Below are 19,002 nucleotides of genomic sequence, written 5' to 3' on the forward strand. Positions count from 1 at the left end.
ATTTCATCCGTCACTCGCTTTGCATCCATTTAATTCGGATTGAGAATTTCGAGGACAGATCTGCGTTGGTCCAGAGTAGCCGAAAATATAACCCGCTGGGCTATCGCAATAGCTTTCATCGATTTATTTAAAATGGGTGGATCAGATTAACGAATGTCCGTTCTATTTAATATTGTCATCCCTAATGTGCGTCATAGTATTAATGTATTATTCCATAGTAGTAATTAATTAGTTTCTTTTTTTTTTTAATTATCTTGACTAATTTTGAGCTTTGATGTCACACGCGTATTTTACGCATTAAGTAATAATCAATAGCTTTTTTATGATCATAATCCTCAACAAGTAAGGAAGTACCTAATAGTCTAATACTAATCGACTATAGGGGTGAAAGTTCGGTATTCGGTTTGGATTTTGAACCAAACCGAATCCAAACCGAATTAATTCGGTTTTGAAATTTTCAAACCGAATCCAAACCGAACTAGATTTGAAACCGATCCAATCCAAACCGAAATTTAAAAACCTAATTCGGTTCCAAACCGAAAATCGAACTTTTAAGGGGATTTTTCCAGATTGTTGAAGAAAAATATTTTTTTAAAAAAACAGTCAAATTTACAATGAATAGATCTAAAAAAATAATAATAATAAAAAGAAGTAATACACTAACACAACTATAATAATTTTATAAATTGTATTGATTACAAGACTAACATCTACAACTATAGATTATATAAAGGATAATTAAAAAAATCAAGGATAACCCAGAAAATTTATGGTGGTGGTGATTGATGAGCGACGATGAACACAAGCGGCGACAAACACGAATAGCGGTGGAATAAGGTGACAAATCGTGACTAAAGGAGTGATGGAGGTGGTGACCGGACTGAGGAAGGTGGTATCGTGGTGATGACAAACACCGGAACACAAGCTGCTTTTAGAAATCGTGACTAGATCGAGGTATCACAAACACGAACTGTCGAACTGATGAAGGTGGTTGTGAGATACGTACTGAGGAAGGTAGTTGTCGGAGTTAGTGAGGAGGTGGCCGGAGTGAGTGAGGTGTTGAGAGAGGAATGGAGGATAAGGGTTTTGATGAGGAATAGTGGAAGGCCGCAGAAATGAGAACTGACTAACTGAGAAGAGTGAAAGAAGGGAAGTAAAAAATTAGGGTTTTGCTTTATATATGTAGGGGATATCCGGATATATGGGCTGAGAATCTTTGGGCTTTAAAACTTCGGTTTGGATTTCGGTTTTCGGTTTTTGAAAGCCCCAAACCGAATCCAAACCGAAATATTTCGGTTTCAATTTTTTGAAACCGATCCAAACCGAAAACCGAAAAAAACCAAACCGAATTTCTAATTCGGTTTGGTTTGGTTCGGTTTTCGGTTTTTGTCCATATCACTTTCACCCCTAATCGACTACACTTTAAGTATATCATTATTATATTAAGGTTTCGTGTTCATGAAATCTTAGAAATGGGCCCAACAACCATTAAAAAACTCAAAAACTTTAAAAACGGTAAAATATATGGGCCTCCTCAACTAACATTAATATTTGCAACAACGGTAACATCAACATAAACACATGACACAGCCTTCCATACTCGGTTTATACGCAGTTTTGGCAGATACCCTTTTCCTTCGCACTTAAACAAACACATTCATCATCTAATTGGATTTTCACATTTTCATTATAATTTCACATTACATAACACTTCCCTCAACACCACACTTCTGCTGAATCTAGACTCTATTCTTCAATTTCATTCTTTTTTTATCATTAACATTATATTCCAGGTATATTTTCATTATTCTCGGTTCTGTTTTTTTGTTCATTTTTTTTTAATGTCAATGAATAAATTTAAAGAAAAATAACAATTTTATTCATTATTTTGGGTATGAATTTATGAAATAGTGGTTATTTTAGTTCAGATGATTTTGTATTTTTTTGATGGTGATTTTTCTTTATACTGTATAATATTTATATGTTTTTAATTACTTTATTCAATGAATGGCGTTCTTAATTCTTTATCATTCACAAATCCTACTTTTTTTTTTTTTTTTTTTTTTTTTTTTGTGATTATATAATGTAGGGTTATTCTTTAGTTTTATGCTTCAATAAAATTAAATGCAAATTGCTTCTATTGCGTTTATCAATTTTTGGGAAATTCATGTTGTATTGTTGTTGATTTCTCAAACTGGGTGTCTAAATTTTTATTTAATTTTATTTTTTTCATATATTTTTGGTGTTACGATCACCATTTTTGCCTAGGTTTTTGATGTAGTTCACTTTCTAATTTTAGAAAGTTTTGGGTGATTTCTCAATCTGAGGTTTTTGACTTTTATATTTTGTTGCGCTTGAATAACTGAATTTTACTTGTGTAAGCTCTCTCTGACTCTCGTTCTTTTAATTTTTGACACATATTTTTCAGTAATGAAATCAATTTTTTATTTTTTTTTAAATATTTTTATTAGCAATAGATTTGCGAACTAAGCTAGTTGCCATCAACAATCCATTTGTTATTAGCATGATGTTACGTCCAAAGTATTACATAATGATTTCTTAGAAGAATTACCATAGTAGTAGACACCCGTTTCGGTTTGTGTTGAATTTTCAACCCTAAGGCGTAAGAGTAATAATAAACGTGCAAGGATATCCTAAGGGGTAAGTGTGTTGCCTGATGTTCTCTGTAGATTATTGACTTTGAGTTCTTTACTTGATAACTACGGATTTAACGCACGACTATACGATTCTTGACTTTATCATGGACATAGGAATGTATTCTTAAATAATGATTTTAATCCAAAGTAGTTAACACTGATGCTTTTTTTTTTTTTTTTTTTTTTTTTTTTTTATGCAAATTGTTTTAATACTTGTATGTAATTTTGTCTAACCTGGGAAATGGTAAAGAAAGGCATGAAAATTGTTGTTGTGTATTGAATTACTTGCATTGTGTATTATAGACTAAGCCATTCATTATTTGGAATTTTTTCGATGTTGTCCGTTTGTTACTGAAGTATTATTTGGGGAAAGGAGGTAAAATGGCAGATGGATTTTGTGTGAAACTTGTGTAAATGCCCTGATGACAGCAGAATATGAGTTTGCAACAACCAAAACTGTTTTTTTTTTTTTTTCTTTTTCTTTTTCATTTGACAACCAAGGTCAATGTCATATGCTTTTGAACATTGCTAAGTATGGGCTATCGAGCTGTATGTAACTTTTTTTCTTTTTCATTTGATGACAGAGGTCAATGTGATATGCTATCATTTGATATGTAACATTAGTTTAGTTTATAGCTAAGTATGGCTACCTGGTAATCCTTTTAAATCAAGCACCCAACTGCGGATTACAGACACTATAGCTTGGCTCTCATGTACTTGATTAGTGATTTTTAATTCATGTGTAATTTGCAAGTTGACACACAAGTGCCTGTTCCTTATTCGTTGAATTGTATGACAAACTTCAGTTAAAAAAAAAATAAATAAAAATAAAATAAAAAATATAGATATCGGCTAGTTTGTTAGTTATACAAAGAAGTCTACCATAATGCTTAGCTGAGTAGTGATGAGATGTTAGTTGACAGGGCTTAAAATATGACACTTTTTATTTGATTTAAGAGGCATACTCCTTTTTTTTTTTTTTTAATACTAATCTCATTGCTGTTTATCTAACTCCCTCACAGTTGCAGGTTTTCATTATCTTTGAAGAATGGCCGACCTTCAAGATATTGGTGTTTCGGCTGCAGTAAACCTTCTTACAGCACTAATATTCCTCATAGCCTTTGCCATATTCAGGCTTCAACCTATTAATGATAGAGTGTACTTTCCAAAATGGTATCTAAAAGGAATCAGAGCAAGTCCACCGCATTCTAAGGGTGTGAACAAGATTGTTAACTTGGACTTTAGAATGTATTTGCGGTTTCTAAACTGGATGCCAGAGGCATTGAGAATGCCAGAACCTGAGCTTATTGAGCATGCTGGACTTGATTCTGTGGCTTATATTCGAATTTACCTTCTCGGGTGAGTTTTTTATTTGATGTACTTATACCTACATCAATTTTAGTGTTATAACCAGTGTAGAAGTGATTCTGTAACTTCTGGCCTTTAACTTAAAAAAATGGAAGCTGTCGCTGGTAGTTTGAACCTTGAAAAATGTTGACATGATTTATTGCACTAACTACATACGAAGTATATCTTTTCCAGATTCTATTCATTCATATATATATATTTATTTATTTTAATGTAACTATAAACAGCTAAATCATAAGGTTCATAACACTATGCAAACATATAATAGGCCGTGTAAATAAGTATGCAAGTGCTTGAGATTGCTATTACAACCTTTTCATAATATTCATTTACCATTAAATTTTAAAAGATATACTAGCCCCTTCACCCTCCCCCCCCCCCCTCCCCCTTCTCTTGAGACTCTGTGCAAGGTGGATACCAACTAGTATGTATGTGCGTGCATTTTTGTTATTTTTGCTGTTATTTTTTCTTGCTCAGTAGTCATTACAGGCAAGTACTCTTGGGGATTTCCTCATTCTTTGCTTGCTCTTTTGCATTCTTAACTTACACATTGGGTATGGTAATTACTGTCATCTGTACTATTGATTCTTGAAATGCATGTATAGATTTATGAATATTGGTTTGATACTTGTTTGATAGTAATGACTAACTTGGTATCTCTTCTGCTGATCTAATGTTGAAAACGTTGCTCTGCAGCTTGAAAATCTTTGTTCCTATTGCGGTAGTAGCATTTGCTGTTCTGATACCTGTTAATTGGACCGGAAAAATGTTGGAAGGTGCTCATGATTTGACTTTCAGCAATATTGACAAATTGTCAATATCAAACATTCCATGGGGATCAAATAGGTGAGTCATCTTATACCTTTTGTAGAGGATTAGTCTCTATTGTTGGCTTGTTTTTATCTATTGACATAATGATCTATTGACAAGTTTGTATGGCGCTTGTCTTCTCTCTGTCCTTTTTCAATCTAGATGCAGGGTTACCTGACTACAAGTTTGGAAATACAACAATTAGATATTCTGACTTGTCATTAAATCTGTTGACAATCTGCAGCACATCTGATAGTGAAAAACTGTGGTGTTTTCTTTTCGTATGATTAGGTTATGAACATATAATAAAATTTATTTCAGAACCATCTTTCACTATGATATCTATTGTTAATAGTTCTGAATAAACATATAAGGGAGTATATTAGGCATTCTGTTAATTACAATGAATAACCCTCAAGATGATTTAGGGTGGCTTATACAGGCTGGTGGACATTTCAACGACTTTCTGAGATTCACTCATCATTCTGATTAGGATACAAATTTTGCTGACACATGGTTGTTGTCTATAACACTTTCAAGCAAAGCAGACCTGACATATTGCACAATTTTATTTTATTTTTTAATTACAGATTCTGGGCTCATATTGGCGTGGCGTATATTTCCACATTTTGGATTTGTTACATGCTATATAGAGAGTACAAAATAATAATGACCCTGAGGTTGCAATTTATCGCATCTTCAGATCGACGTCCAGACCAATTTACTGTAAGCATTTTTACTGATAATTTTTTCTAATAATACTTTATGACTGAATGTTTTGTATTTAAAAAATGGTTGGTACCCTTTATTTCAATAAGCCTTCAAAATAGGACTGTTTGTGCTGGTTCATTTTCTTATTTGACCTATGTGTAGAGAGGGCTAGTTGGCTGGTTTTACGTGGTTTGTTTAGGCAAGGTCCTGAATAGCTCAGCCTGTGGTATGTAAATATGGAAATTCAGAGTTTTAGCGCGCAACCCCCCCCCCCCCACCCATCTGACTAGTGTGTGTGTGTGTGTGGGGGGGGGGGGAATTAATATGTGTATCTGTTTTTTTATTTTTTAATACTCCGTATGATTTATACTTTGGTAAATGAACCTTGAATATCTCCTTGATTTCCTTTAGCATCACAATAGTCAGAACTCAGAAGATTAAGCTGTGTTTTGTGCCACAATGCAGTCTTCTTGAATTAATTTTATTTTATGGATACCAACTGTGTATGTGAGTGTGTGTGTGCACCACTTGTATGTGTACGCTGTACCACACTGGCACACATATTTTTACTGTGTGCTCTTCTACGTTCGCGTACTTTTTTCATGTACATGAAGATGTTATATTAAAACAGGGGTCGGTGACAGCTAGAATCTGCTTCAACATTAATTTGACAAATTGATACCTTTTTCAGGTTCTTCTGAGAAATGTTCCACCAGATCCTGATGAATCTGTTAGTGAGCATGTTGAACATTTCTTTTATGTGAATCATCCGGACCATTACCTCTTACATCAGGTATAGTTTTCCTAATTATTATTATTATTTTTTTTATATATCAGTACTAAGTATTTTTCCAGTTCAAAAATATGCCGAAATATGTTTCCGCGACTTTCGGTATATCTGTAGTGATGTATTGGTTTAGAGTTACTGGATTTTACATGAGTAATTCATTAGGCAGTAAATATGTCTACAAATATTTGGCCATTAGGTTGGAATGAAATGTTATCTGTTTTAGGTCTAGTATCAGTGGCAGACTTTGTACAAGTAGCCTTAGTGGGTTTTGTAGACTGATCAGCTTGTGGTTGTAAACAATTGTTTCGCCACCATCTGAAATTTAAACCCTGTGCATATTTTAATATCTTCATTCGTGTCAGGTGTCTCTGTTTCATCTTACTCATACCTAACTTGTGTTTGATGGAGATCCCTTAATTTAGAATATCTCATTACTTTTACAATGTGTTTGGATTGAAGGAGATGGAGGGAAAGGAAGGGAAGGGAATTTAAAATGTAAGAAATTGATCTCCACAACAATGGAGAGATTTGAAAGGAAAACTCATCATTCTTCCCTTCTCTCCCCTTCCTTTCCCTTCCCTTCCCTCCCCTCCCCTCCCCCTCCCATACCTCCCCTTCTTTTCCTTCCCCTTTCTTTATCCAAACACACTGTTAAATTTTGGAAACTCTTGGTTTAAACGGTGGTAAACAGCTTGGTCATAATGTAGTTTAAAATTATGACCTAACTCCCAAATATAAAAAGCAGTAAAGTAATCCTTATAAAATTTTAAGCTTGATTTTTACAATATTTAGTAAAACATGTGAAATCCCAACTGTTATCTTATGTCAATCTATGTTGTTATTCACTTTCTGTTCCTGTGCTAATTTTACAGGTTGTGTACAATGCCAATAAACTAGCAAAATTGGTCGATAAGAAAAAGTCTATGGAGAACTACCTAACCTACTATCAAAATAAGTATGAGAGAAAACCTTCCAAAAAACCCACTATTAAGGTACTCTCCCTCTTTTTAGCATGGGTGGAACATTATTTTTTGAGCATCTTGTAGGTATCAAATTTTGCCGGAGTATGTTTTTATCATATTTATGAGTAATATATATATATACACACACAGATTATACACACTTGGATTGTGTAATGAGATAATGAGAAAACCAACCAATAGCTTACATATCATCCATGTTAATGTCTCAAGAACAGACCTCAATTTCTTATGGACTTTGTGATAGCCCCAAAAGCTGAGATGATCGCCTTAAAAAAATAAGGATGGGGTGTTTGGTATGCATATGTAGGACATGTGGTAGCTTGTGTTAATGTTTCTCATTCTAGTTGCTCCCCTTTACCTTCTCATTTTCTTAATCTAGTAATTCCACTTAAATTGTAAGAACATTCTGAGTTCTGCTCTTTATAGACAGGTTTTTGTGGTCTTTGGGGCACTCGTCAGGATGCAATTGATTATTATGCCAAGGAGATTGAGAAACTTAGTGAACAAGTAAGTAGCTTCTACTATGTTTTTTTACTTTTGTTAATTGTAACCAATTTGCTTACTTTTACTTTAGGTCAACCAGGTGGATCTAGTGGGTAGGTTAGGGTGTCTATGGCCTTCCCACTACAGGAAATGTTGTGTTTTTTTTCATTCAGTAGTTACTTATGGGTGGGTCTTGACAATGGTAGTGAAATTAGCATAAGTTGCAGATTTAAAAGCTAAATTGTACCTAAGAGTATACCCAGCCATTAACCATTTAGGATGGTTATTAGGAGAGAGAGTGTAAAAATATTATAAACAATTGTAGGGAGAGAAAAAGGAGGGGTGAGAAAACATGGTTATTGAATAAAATATTCTTCCCACTTTTGCAAGATTCTCCACCCATTTAATTGCTAATGATGTGGCAATGTAAGGAGTTGACACACATTATAATGATCAGCTAGTGTGTGGCTCGGACAATGCCCCGAGTTGCTATTTTGTGTACTTCTTTAATTTGATGATTGTGTTCGACTGCTTGTATAGTTAGTGTGTGGTGTGGGTGTTGCATCAGGTGTCACTTTTTTTTTTTTTTTTTACCTCATGTATTTATATTCTAATTTTGTAATAAATGGATTATATTACCTCTAATGTACTTAATAAATGAAAGGAATATATAATATTATGTGAAATTTAAAACATTAATAAAAGTTGGTTGAGATGGTAAATGTATTACCTTTATGTATTGGAGGTTACGGGTTCAAATCTAGTTCAAAGCATTATTTATTTTGTTAAATGAAGTGGCAAGCTTACGTGGCCCATATACTTTGGATAGTGATGTAGCATTGTGACATTGGCACATATACTTTGAAGAGTGCCATGTGGCACCGTGCCTTTGAAAGGAACGCCTTTTAATGGTCAAGATGCATTTTTAATGTATAACCATAGGATACATGAGTTATAAAATTGTTATAAGAGTGGTTACAATTGAGGTGGAAGAGAGAGAAATGAATAAAATAAATGATAACCACAATGGTTGTGGTTGACCATTGGCTATATCTCTTTTTCATCAGTTCTCAAATTGTCTTTTACTGCTTTCAAACTTATTTTTCCTGCGTTGGTCTTGACATTTTCTCCTTTTCTTTTTTTCTGTAACCTCTCCTTTAATCTTCCACGTCTATCTACAATTTAATCTTTTTAATTTGAAAGAATTGTCTTGCTAAAGCTAGATCCTTTTATACTTTCCCCTATACTTAAAACAATTTTTTTTAAAAATGTATCGTAGTTATCTCATTAAATTTTTATGGAATTTTGAACAGTAAATTATTGGAAGTTAGATTAAGTTGGTTTTTCTAAATTTGTAGAGAATACTATTTTCTGATCCCTTGAGGCTAGCTTCTTGTGAATTTTTGGGCCATAACTTGAGGTCCCGACTTCTCTTGGTGATATGACTAGCAACTTGTGAATATGTTCTTTGGGCCAGAATTAGAGGTTCTGACCTTTGGGATTACGCTTAGTCAAAGCAGTTGATTTAGTTCTTAATAATCAGATTGATGTCGTTTACTGTTTTTCCCAACATATGCTTTAAAATTAACAATGGTGTACTTTAAACCATCTTCCAAAGTCGGCCACAAACAGTCAAAACTATTTTACATTTGACATCTACTTTCAGTATAACTTCTACCATATCAAAATGTTTTTAAATATTTTATGTTTCACAATACCTTAGGTAAAAGAGGGGGGGGGGGTATTAATGAGGTTTGCCAAAAATAGATAGGAACAAAAATGTAGAGAACTTTAGGAGTAGACTAAAATGGACTAAAATGAAAAGCGTATGTAGGTACTAGGTAGTATATCTTAACTTTCTTTACAGTCCACTACTTTTTCACACCTGCCTCATGTAATTAACCTATAACATTTACTTTTAATTTTATTTTTTTTATTAAAAAAGTTGATGATCTAACTACAACTTATCACCTAAATGTTTATGCAACGAGAGGTGTTTGAAAAAACATGGGACGGAGGGAAAACTATTTGAATGCTATTGTGTTTGAACAAACGTGGGACAGGGAGTATTATTTTAATGCTACCATCGTAACCTTATTTCTTGGATTAGGAAAGACTTGAAGGCCTAACTGTTTTTCTAGACAATATTCAACTTTAGGTCTAATTTAATCTACCCAAGTCCCAAACATCTATACTTTGGGTATGAACATTCCCAAGGATGCATTCTGTTAAGCTAAATTTTACTTGTATGAATTTATATCTACTTATTTGATGTTATTGTATCTGAATTAATCTGTACTTATTTAACTAAGATAAATAGAATAGTCTAATATCGAGTGTGTGGGTATGAGATTGATCCTTGTTTGCCATATAACTATTTAAAAAGAATTTGCCATATCTGAATTAATCTGTACTTATTTAACTTTGTTGTTGATGTGAAATTAGTCATGCATGTAGATAAGAAATATATTTGCTAGTCAATGTTGTAGTTGGACTTCTAATCAATTTAATAGAGTAATCAAATGTATGTGAACTTAGTATGTATATTTTTTTTTATAGCAAGTTTCATATAACCTAAAATTTCCATAAAAAGTACTTTTAACTTTTTATGCTATAATGCTCAGTATAATATACTCCATTCATTTCAAATGTTAGAACAAGGGATTTAGTCAAAACTGAGTCCCGTTTTTTTAAAAAAAATTGGCTAGGAAAGAGAGATTATTTAATTTATTAAGTGAACCCATGTGATGGGGTATGTGAAGTAAAATAGGTAATTTTCTTTACCATAATAGGGATTAATTGAAATATGATAGAACTCAAAGTAATTGGAGGAATATAGTGTCGGAATTATCTTTTTAATAAAATTTAATTCATGAAAACTATTACTTTCTATATATATATATATATATCGTAACATCTAAATTTTACACGATTCACACACATTCCTTTTAGACAATTTTTGTTTTTCTATACGTCAGGGTAGTTATGTGATCTTGTTAGATTTGTCTCGATATATACTCTCAAATTAGCTGAAATTGTTATAAAAAAAAATAATAAAACACAAACTCTATTATATTAAACTCTATTAAGTGTGTTTAAAATCAATTATTACTATTAAGGAAAAAAATATTTATGATATAGTTAAGTGAGGATCATTCACGTCTCTCTCTCTCTCTCTCTCTCTCTCTCTCTCTCTCTCTCTCTCTCTCTCTCTCTCTCTCTCTCTCTCTCTCTCTCTCTCTCTCTCTCTCTCTCTCTCTCTCTCATTACAAGTAATATGTAACCATGTCTGTATATGATTGTAAAAGTTAAAATAGTCAACTAGCTATCTGTTAATGTTACAATATTACATACTATCACCAGGTTTAATAAAATCAACTAGTCTAACTAGCTAATGCAATCAATTATCAGCTATTCACTAATCTGTTACAGTTTTATTTCAAAAAACTGATCATGATTTAGTCATCCTTTTATATATTGAGAAACTGATCACATTTTAGTCCTACATCATAATTTAGTCCTACAACCTATATGCTAATTAATTTGATTTATTTCATGTAGGAAGCTGCAGAGAGAGCACGAGTTTTAAGTGATCCAGAAGCTATATTACCTGCAGCATTTGTCTCATTTAAAAGTCGTTGGGGAGCTGCTGTTTGTGCTCAAACACAACAAACAAGAAATCCTACCATATGGTTAACAGAATGGGCTCCTGAACCAAGTGATGTTTACTGGGATAATCTTGCAATACCTTATGTTGAGCTCAAGATACGAAGGCTACTTATGGCTATTGCCCTTTTTCTCCTCATATTTTTTTATATGGCCCCAATAACATTTGTTCAATCACTTGCCAACATCAATGGAATCGAGAAGGTTTTCCCTTTTCTTAAGCATTTAATTGAAAAGTAAGTCATTTTGTTGCTATTGATTATCTTTGTTTTTATCTGTCACATTGTTTACTTGTGCATTCTACACTGATGCTTTGATTATTGAACTGTAGATTATTGTTAATCTGCTATTCCTTTACAGTGAAAATTAAATCATTTACTGTTTCTTGGCAATGTGAATGAGAATTGAAGATTTTAAGTACTTTCTCCTCCTTAAAATGACAGTTGTTATATAGTTCATTTGATAATCAATTTTTAACTACCTCTGTCCCGTTTTATTTGCCAATATGAGAACTGCTACAGCGACTTATAATATTGTGAGAATTGCTAGTCTGCTACTGCCTATGTTAAATTCTTCATTTTACCTTAAGTATGACTTTTTGCATAAAAATTTTCGTAGGTATACATAATATAACTCAATGGGCATTCTAAATTATGTTTAATTCTTTCAGGGATGTTGTCAAGTCTTTTATCCAAGGATATTTGCCTGGAATTATACTGAAGATATTCCTCCTACTCATTCCGATGGTTATAATGTTTATGTCCAAGATAGAAGGCTTTACTTCATTCTCATCTTTGGAGAGAGTATCTGCAAGGAAATATCATTTGTTTATACTTGTAAATGTGTTCCTTATAAGTATAATTGCAGGAACAGCACTTGAACAGCTCAAAACGTTTCTGCATCAGCCCCCTAGCGAGTAAGTTATGTTTGATAAAGATTATCTTTGAATGGTTGGATGTTGTGCATTCATTGTTTTCATGCTAGCATCAGTTATTTTGACAAATTGTGATATAGCCTTAAGTTAAATCGCAAAACCAAATTTATCTTTTCATTTTTGGTTGAATTCTTTAGCCTGTTGTCAAAGACCTATTGTTACTAAGATGAATGTTGCAATCCCATCATAGATCATACCTCTAAAGGAAGGTTAGGGTGAATTGTAAGTTTGGAACGTATTTAGGCTTATTCTTCAAATCATCCTAAAGTTATTATTTATTATTAAAAATTCAGATTTTACACTACTTATTTTTTTAATAATTTTTGTAATTAAATTGAAACTATTACTTTCTTAAATTCCTTTCTCAACAAAATAGGCTTTTTCTTAAAACAAAAATTAAATTCTGATTATACATTAATTTGTTTTAAATAATTATTTTTGATAATCTTTTATATTGGATTATTACTTTTGATTTCCTTTTTTCAAAATAATAGCCTACTTGTTAATTTGACCTACTATATTTTCTTTTATTCTTTTATCCTCATTAATCATTTATGACTATTATGAGACAATGCAAGATTGTTGGTTGAGTTATGTAATTTGCAACAGCAATTTAGAGGCATCTTATATTGTCTCGCATAATCTAATGGTGTTTTTTTATGTAGGATTCCAAAAACCGTTGGGGCATCAATGCCCATGAAGGCCACATTCTTTATAACTTACATTATGGTGGATGGATGGGCTGGTGTTGCTTCAGAAGTCCTCAGAGTAGTTCCTCTAGTTATGTTCCATTTAAAGAATACATTCTTAGTTAAAACAGAAAAGGATAGGGAGCAAGCAATGGATCCTGGATTCCTTGACTTTTCTGTTTATGAGCCTCGGATTCAACTTTACTTTTTGCTTGGAGTAGTTTACTGTGCAGTCACCCCAATACTTCTTCCTTTCATCATTGTCTTCTTTGCGTTTGCCTACCTTGTTTTTCGGCATCAGGTATGCTCTTTTTCCTGCTAAGAGGCACACAAGTATATGCAGTCAATGTGATATAAAAGAGTTTCATGTCTGGTTTCTTTTCATAGTTTGAGAGCCTTTGCAGAATTTGGGTTGGTCGTATGATTTTCAAGTGGAAACAGAAGCGAGATACTCCATTAACTGTATATAGTGATGTGATTTTATGTAAGAAAATTTGGAGATTTATCTTTAAAATGGTTCTATTCTTGTTAATGATTAAATCTGATCACTACTGAAAACATAATTAACTTTTTCTAGTTCCCTCAAACCTGTTGATTTTTTTGAAAAATTGAAATCCGGTAATGATTTAAATGAGGCTGTTATTTAATATATATGGCAATGCTTTTTTTAAATAGAGGCCTTTTTAAAAATATATGGCAATGCCTTTCTCATTAGTCACATGTCTGATCAGTACTTTGCCACAATAATTTTAGTTTTATTTTTCATTTTTCATGCAGTTGACTCATCAGCATGTAGAAACTATTACTCCTTGTGCAATGATATATACTTGATGCCGTATCACTTGTATGGTGCCTTAAGTTTATTCATGTTAAAAGGAATAATGTTATTTAACTATTGTATCAACTTAGATAGTTAATTGTTCTCCTACTGCGCTTTGTAGGTACTCTTGTCATAGAACTTGGAATATTCATATACATTTTTTTGAGGAAGGTTTCACATGCATATACCTTGACAAAGGAACATCATAAAGTACCCTTTACATACTCTTTGACAAAGGAACATTATAAAGTACCCTTTACGTACGATTTGACAAAGGAACATTATAAAGTACCCTTTACTTACTATTTGACAAAGGAAAATTATAAAGTATCCTTTACGTGCAAAATAGGAAATGATTATAGAGAGCTTTATGCTGTAGGAGGAAAAAAAAAAAAAAAACTCTCTATCTTATTTTTGGATCAACTCAGGATTTGCTATGTATCGATTAGGCTGATTTTAATAGTATGCATAAATATCTTGACCAATGCACTTTAATGGTTCCACCCTGTTTTGGCTGTTGAATTTTTCAGTTATTTCCTCTTACATTTGACTTTGGCTGATGTATCTTGTATTTTTTCATCGTTCATTGTTCGGTGTTTGCTTATTTTCCTCAACTTCTCCTGAAATATTGTGAGCACTGGAAGTATCGTGCTTGGAAGAAAACATTTTCTGTGTTTTACCCCATACAATCTTTTAGAACCTTCATTACAATCTGAACGTATCTACCCTGATATCGTACTCGTTGATGAATGCTGATGGCTTTTCCTTTGTTTTTAGATTATCAATGTCTACGATCGGAAATATGAAAGTGCAGCGGCTTTCTGGCCTGACGTACATCGGCGCATAATTATTGGTCTTGTTATATCACAGCTTTTGTTGCTAGGACTGTTGAACACAAAAGGTGTAAGGATGTCAACACCATTTTTAATTGCCCTCCCAGTACTGACAATTTGGTTCTATAGAGTTTGCAAAGGGCGTTTTGAATCAGCATTTACCAGGTTTCCATTACAGGTAAGTGTTATTAATCGAACAGTGCCAGTATTATAATGTTTATTTTCTTAAGATACCTGGATATTGGCACGACTTTTTAATGCCCTGTGGCTGTGGATAGTACTTTAGTAAGTATGCAAATTTATATAAAAACCATTTTGATTTTTTGGGTTTATAGGGGGCCACAAAGGAAGATGTTGTAGACAATATTAATTACAGGCGTCACCATTAAAATCTTTAATAAACTATGTTAGTTGGTATCCACAATTTTCGAGGTTTTAGTTGTTTGTTTAATAATCTAAATATGTATGGGGATCTCTATATATTACCCGAGAAGAGTTTAAAATACAGTAAACTTTTGAAAAATGTAGCTTTCGATAGTTGCAGCACTATTAATGATAAATGGTTCTTTCCCTGATAAACTTTTGTGCGTACGCATGCCTACGCTACTGACAGATCCATGTATGTAGTGTAATGCTTAAGTGGTTCACAAGTTCACCAAATCTTGGAGAGATAATTTGTCTTATCTTCTACGCACTTTCAATCAAAACAACCCCATATCGTAGGAGTCTGCATGTGTGTTTGGGTTTGGATTTCTGATCAATCTCAACAAATGTGTTTGACCGTGTTACACAGGAAGCAATGATGAAGGATACCTTAGAACGGGCAACAGATCCAATGCTGAACATAAGAACTTACCTATGTGATGCTTATCTACATCCAATCTTCAAGGGTGGTGAGGTTTATATTCGGCCTCCAAGTGACGAGGAAGAGGGTGCTCCACTTGTAGCAACGAAGCGATCACAGAGGAGCAGCAAAGTTACCTCTCTTGCCAGTTCAGAAGCTAGTGTATAGTGCTTGTACATGTGAAGAAAATTTTGTTTTCTTAGGTATAATGTTTTGTACATGGTTCAGTAATATTTATGTAAGAATTGAAATGAAACTAGAACAAGAGTAATTTTTTGTGGTTTTATCTTCCATCACCCCTAATGTATATTTGCAACGAAGGAAGAAGTATCCACCATTCAGGGAGGATAATTTGATGAAAGGCTGTAATATTTGTTACCGAATGTAGAAGTTAATTTAATAACAAAACAGCCATATGATATTTGCAATAGCATTAAAAATAATAAAGTGATAAATATAAAACAATTTGGATCGAAGAATCAATAATAATCGAGGCTGCCCCAGTTACTCTACGTGATAAACAAATTTCATTTATCACGGAGTAAAACCGCTACTACTTGAAGTAGCGGTTTAAGTAGCGGTTTTGGGATAAACCGCAACTTCAAGTAGGTGTTACGGCAAAACCGCTATCTAAAGTAGCGTTTTACCCATTTTCACCGTAAATATTACACTTTTGTCCCCGTGATAAACAAATTCATAACTTGTTTATCACGGAGATAAACTTGAATTTCCTCATAACAATCTCGTCCAGAAAAAGAAAAAAAATCCGATAACAATACACTATTGTGTTATCTCTTGCAATATTATCATTATTATTATTATTATTATTATTATTGGAATTTTTCTTTTTTACATTATCATTATATAGGCTCGCTTCCTTTTTCCCAAGAATTCATGCACTTTCCTTTACCATCAATCTTATAGACCTATACTTGAGGACAAGAGACTATGCAGAAAGCTTTACTTAAGCTGTCCTTACGTTTCCTGATACCGATGGTAAACTCAAGAAAAAAGGCCGCTGCGGGAACTTCCTTTTCTGAGGTAGTTTACCGGCCTGAAAGAAGTAGGGTTCTTTGGTGTTGTTAATAAAATTAACTCTAACATGAAAGCAACAATCTCTTTTTTATAGCATGGATGGTATGGGGAGTAAAAGGATGATTATCTTCACGATTACTTAATGGGACACCTAGTAAGGATGCTAAGATTACCAATTATTTGCATTTGCATTTAGTTTTTAAGGGTGAGGCAATTCCTTCGAAGCATTGCATCATCAAGCAGAAGAACCGTCTAATAATCCAGGCTTCGATTTTGTTTGGGTTAAACATGGGAACCAGGCGGGACTAGGGTGGAGTCTGTTGTAATATAAGAAGTATTTCAAGGCTACAATAAGAAGTAAACAATAAGATCGAAAAGTTGATCTTATAACAATGGAACATGATCGGTGTGTCGTGATGTAAATCACTGACTTGAAAATGAAATTTCGGCGCAACCAAGGTGCTCAATTGTATTCGCCGGCACGTTCCCTAAGGTTAATACACCACTTCCACACAAAGGTATTTTTGGGTGGAAGGTTGGAGTCAAGTAACTTATGCCCAATAGAGAATGTGTTTAAGCTATTGTGTTTGATGTATTTTTCAAGTGTGTCAAAATCAGAAAATGATTCTTCTATTTATAGAGGAGGATGGAAGAATATGGAAGATCATAGAAGAATCTCAAGCATCAATGAGGGGTGAATAAATCAGAATAAAGATGAAGATTTAATCACCTTAATCATCTTCTTAATTAAATGTGGGGGTTACAAAGCATCAAGCTAGAACAAGAAAGGAATTCAAGAAGAAGACCAAAAGAAGTCCAAGAACCTCGGAAATCCCGCGTGCCCTACCGGGCATGGGCACACCCGACTAGGTGAGCAAGCCCAGCCTGAAGCTGCACCTCGCGCCTGACAGGGCGAGCTTGTCCGGTCTGCCCGGGCACTTGGGATTTCTCAATTTCCTTGAAGACATCTTTCCATCCTCTTCCGCTCTACAGGGTGGTCTTGCCCTGGCAGCCAGGGCATGTGGGATTTTCACCAGAACACTTTTTCTTCTTGATGTTTAACAATATAATATTTGTGTTCCTTCCTTTAACACAACAATCCCCCACTAAAGGAAGGGAAAAAAGGCCAAAAATAATTAGAAGCAACATATTGGGCATAAGAGGAGATTAGTACATAACGCTTAGATATTACATATGAAATTTGAAATCTAGCGCTTAGTTAGATGAGGCAATGAATTACAAGCATAAGGGTGGACAAACCTTGAAACCCTTAGAGTCTTGATCAAGGAGTGGACTAACCTTGAAACTCCAAGATTTAATTCAAGACCCCCGCATCACATACCTTTCTCCAAAATTTACTTGAACTCCACGAAGAGATATGCTCTTTTATAGCCACGCATATTCACCTTAGGTCTAGTGGATGCTCTAGGAAACCCGCCCAAATTTCCCATAGAAGATGGCTAGTCTTCACAACCACATAGGTGAATCACAAGCACTACTCGATATTACTTAGTCAATGGGGTTAAGACATGTTAATAAGAACTAAACAAATGCTTCATTGTAGCTATTAACCCCCACAAGATCATGGATTCATTAAGAGCATAATGCTCAACCTCACAACAATCATAAACAATGGTGATTTTAAAGTTTTAGTGCGTCCACTCAAACATTTGGATTCATTAAGAGTCTAAAGACTCAACCTCAAATGGTGGATCAATCAAGTGCGTCTCAAATAACACCAACCTAAATGGTTTATTGATCCATTAAGAGCTCAAAGAGACTCAACCTCAACCAAGCATTATACAACACATGCCATAGGGATAGGAAAATAATGCTTTTATCTTTCCATGTGGGTTTAAGGCTTATCCCCCTCGACATTCCAACAAATCATCAAGGATTGTGACAATCATGTCTTTAATTTCCTTATCATAGTGCACAAGTCTCTTTGCTAGAATGTTTTTCCAATAAGGAAAGCTAGCTTGTTATCAAAATCAACTTTGATTTGTATGCACAAATAATTAGGAAATTATTTCACGTTCATCTTTAGATGAATGAATCAACGAGCGAGACGTCTTCTCAACTTGAATCTTAGTTAATCAAGTATGATCCTTGAAAATTACATATATAGCCACATTAGAGAACAATGTTCATCAATCCCCAACATAATCACTTGCTTTCAGAAAATTCCAAGTATTTTTTGCCAAAAGCTAGTGCATTCTACAATCTTCGTACCTGGCAAGATACTTTGAAAATATGAAGCAAGGTTAAACCACTCAAACATTATCTTATAAATTTGTAAAACATCTATCAAGTATTTCACAAATAGATGCTATGTTAAAATAAATTGAAATGCATGTCACTATCACATTGCTAAATGTA

General features: G+C 33.6%; 1 protein-coding gene across 2 annotated transcripts; it reads left to right on the forward strand.

The window, feature by feature from the left end:
• The first annotated feature begins 1,455 nt into the window (after nt 1–1,455).
• LOC110694962 (CSC1-like protein At4g02900) lies at nt 1,456–16,009 on the forward strand. 2 transcript variants are annotated; one of them, XM_021872149.1, is made up of 12 exons: nt 1,456–1,793; nt 3,686–4,016; nt 4,722–4,871; nt 5,426–5,561; nt 6,238–6,339; nt 7,209–7,328; nt 7,746–7,826; nt 11,364–11,704; nt 12,139–12,384; nt 13,068–13,392; nt 14,689–14,922; nt 15,538–16,009. In XM_021872149.1, the coding sequence occupies exons 2-12, from the start codon at nt 3,706–3,708 to the stop codon at nt 15,754–15,756; spliced, it is 2,265 nt and encodes a 754-aa protein (XP_021727841.1). In that variant the 5' UTR covers nt 1,456–1,793; nt 3,686–3,705; the 3' UTR covers nt 15,757–16,009. The 2 variants fall into 2 exon arrangements, with proteins under 2 accessions (XP_021727841.1, XP_021727840.1); XM_021872148.1 differs by having other exon boundaries at nt 1,457–1,793; nt 3,680–4,016.
• Nucleotides 16,010–19,002: the final 2,993 nt, after the last annotated feature.

This window comes from Chenopodium quinoa, unplaced genomic scaffold (genome assembly GCF_001683475.1).
Source record: "Chenopodium quinoa cultivar QQ74 unplaced genomic scaffold, ASM168347v1, whole genome shotgun sequence".
Classification (NCBI taxonomy): Eukaryota; Viridiplantae; Streptophyta; class Magnoliopsida; order Caryophyllales; family Amaranthaceae; genus Chenopodium; species Chenopodium quinoa.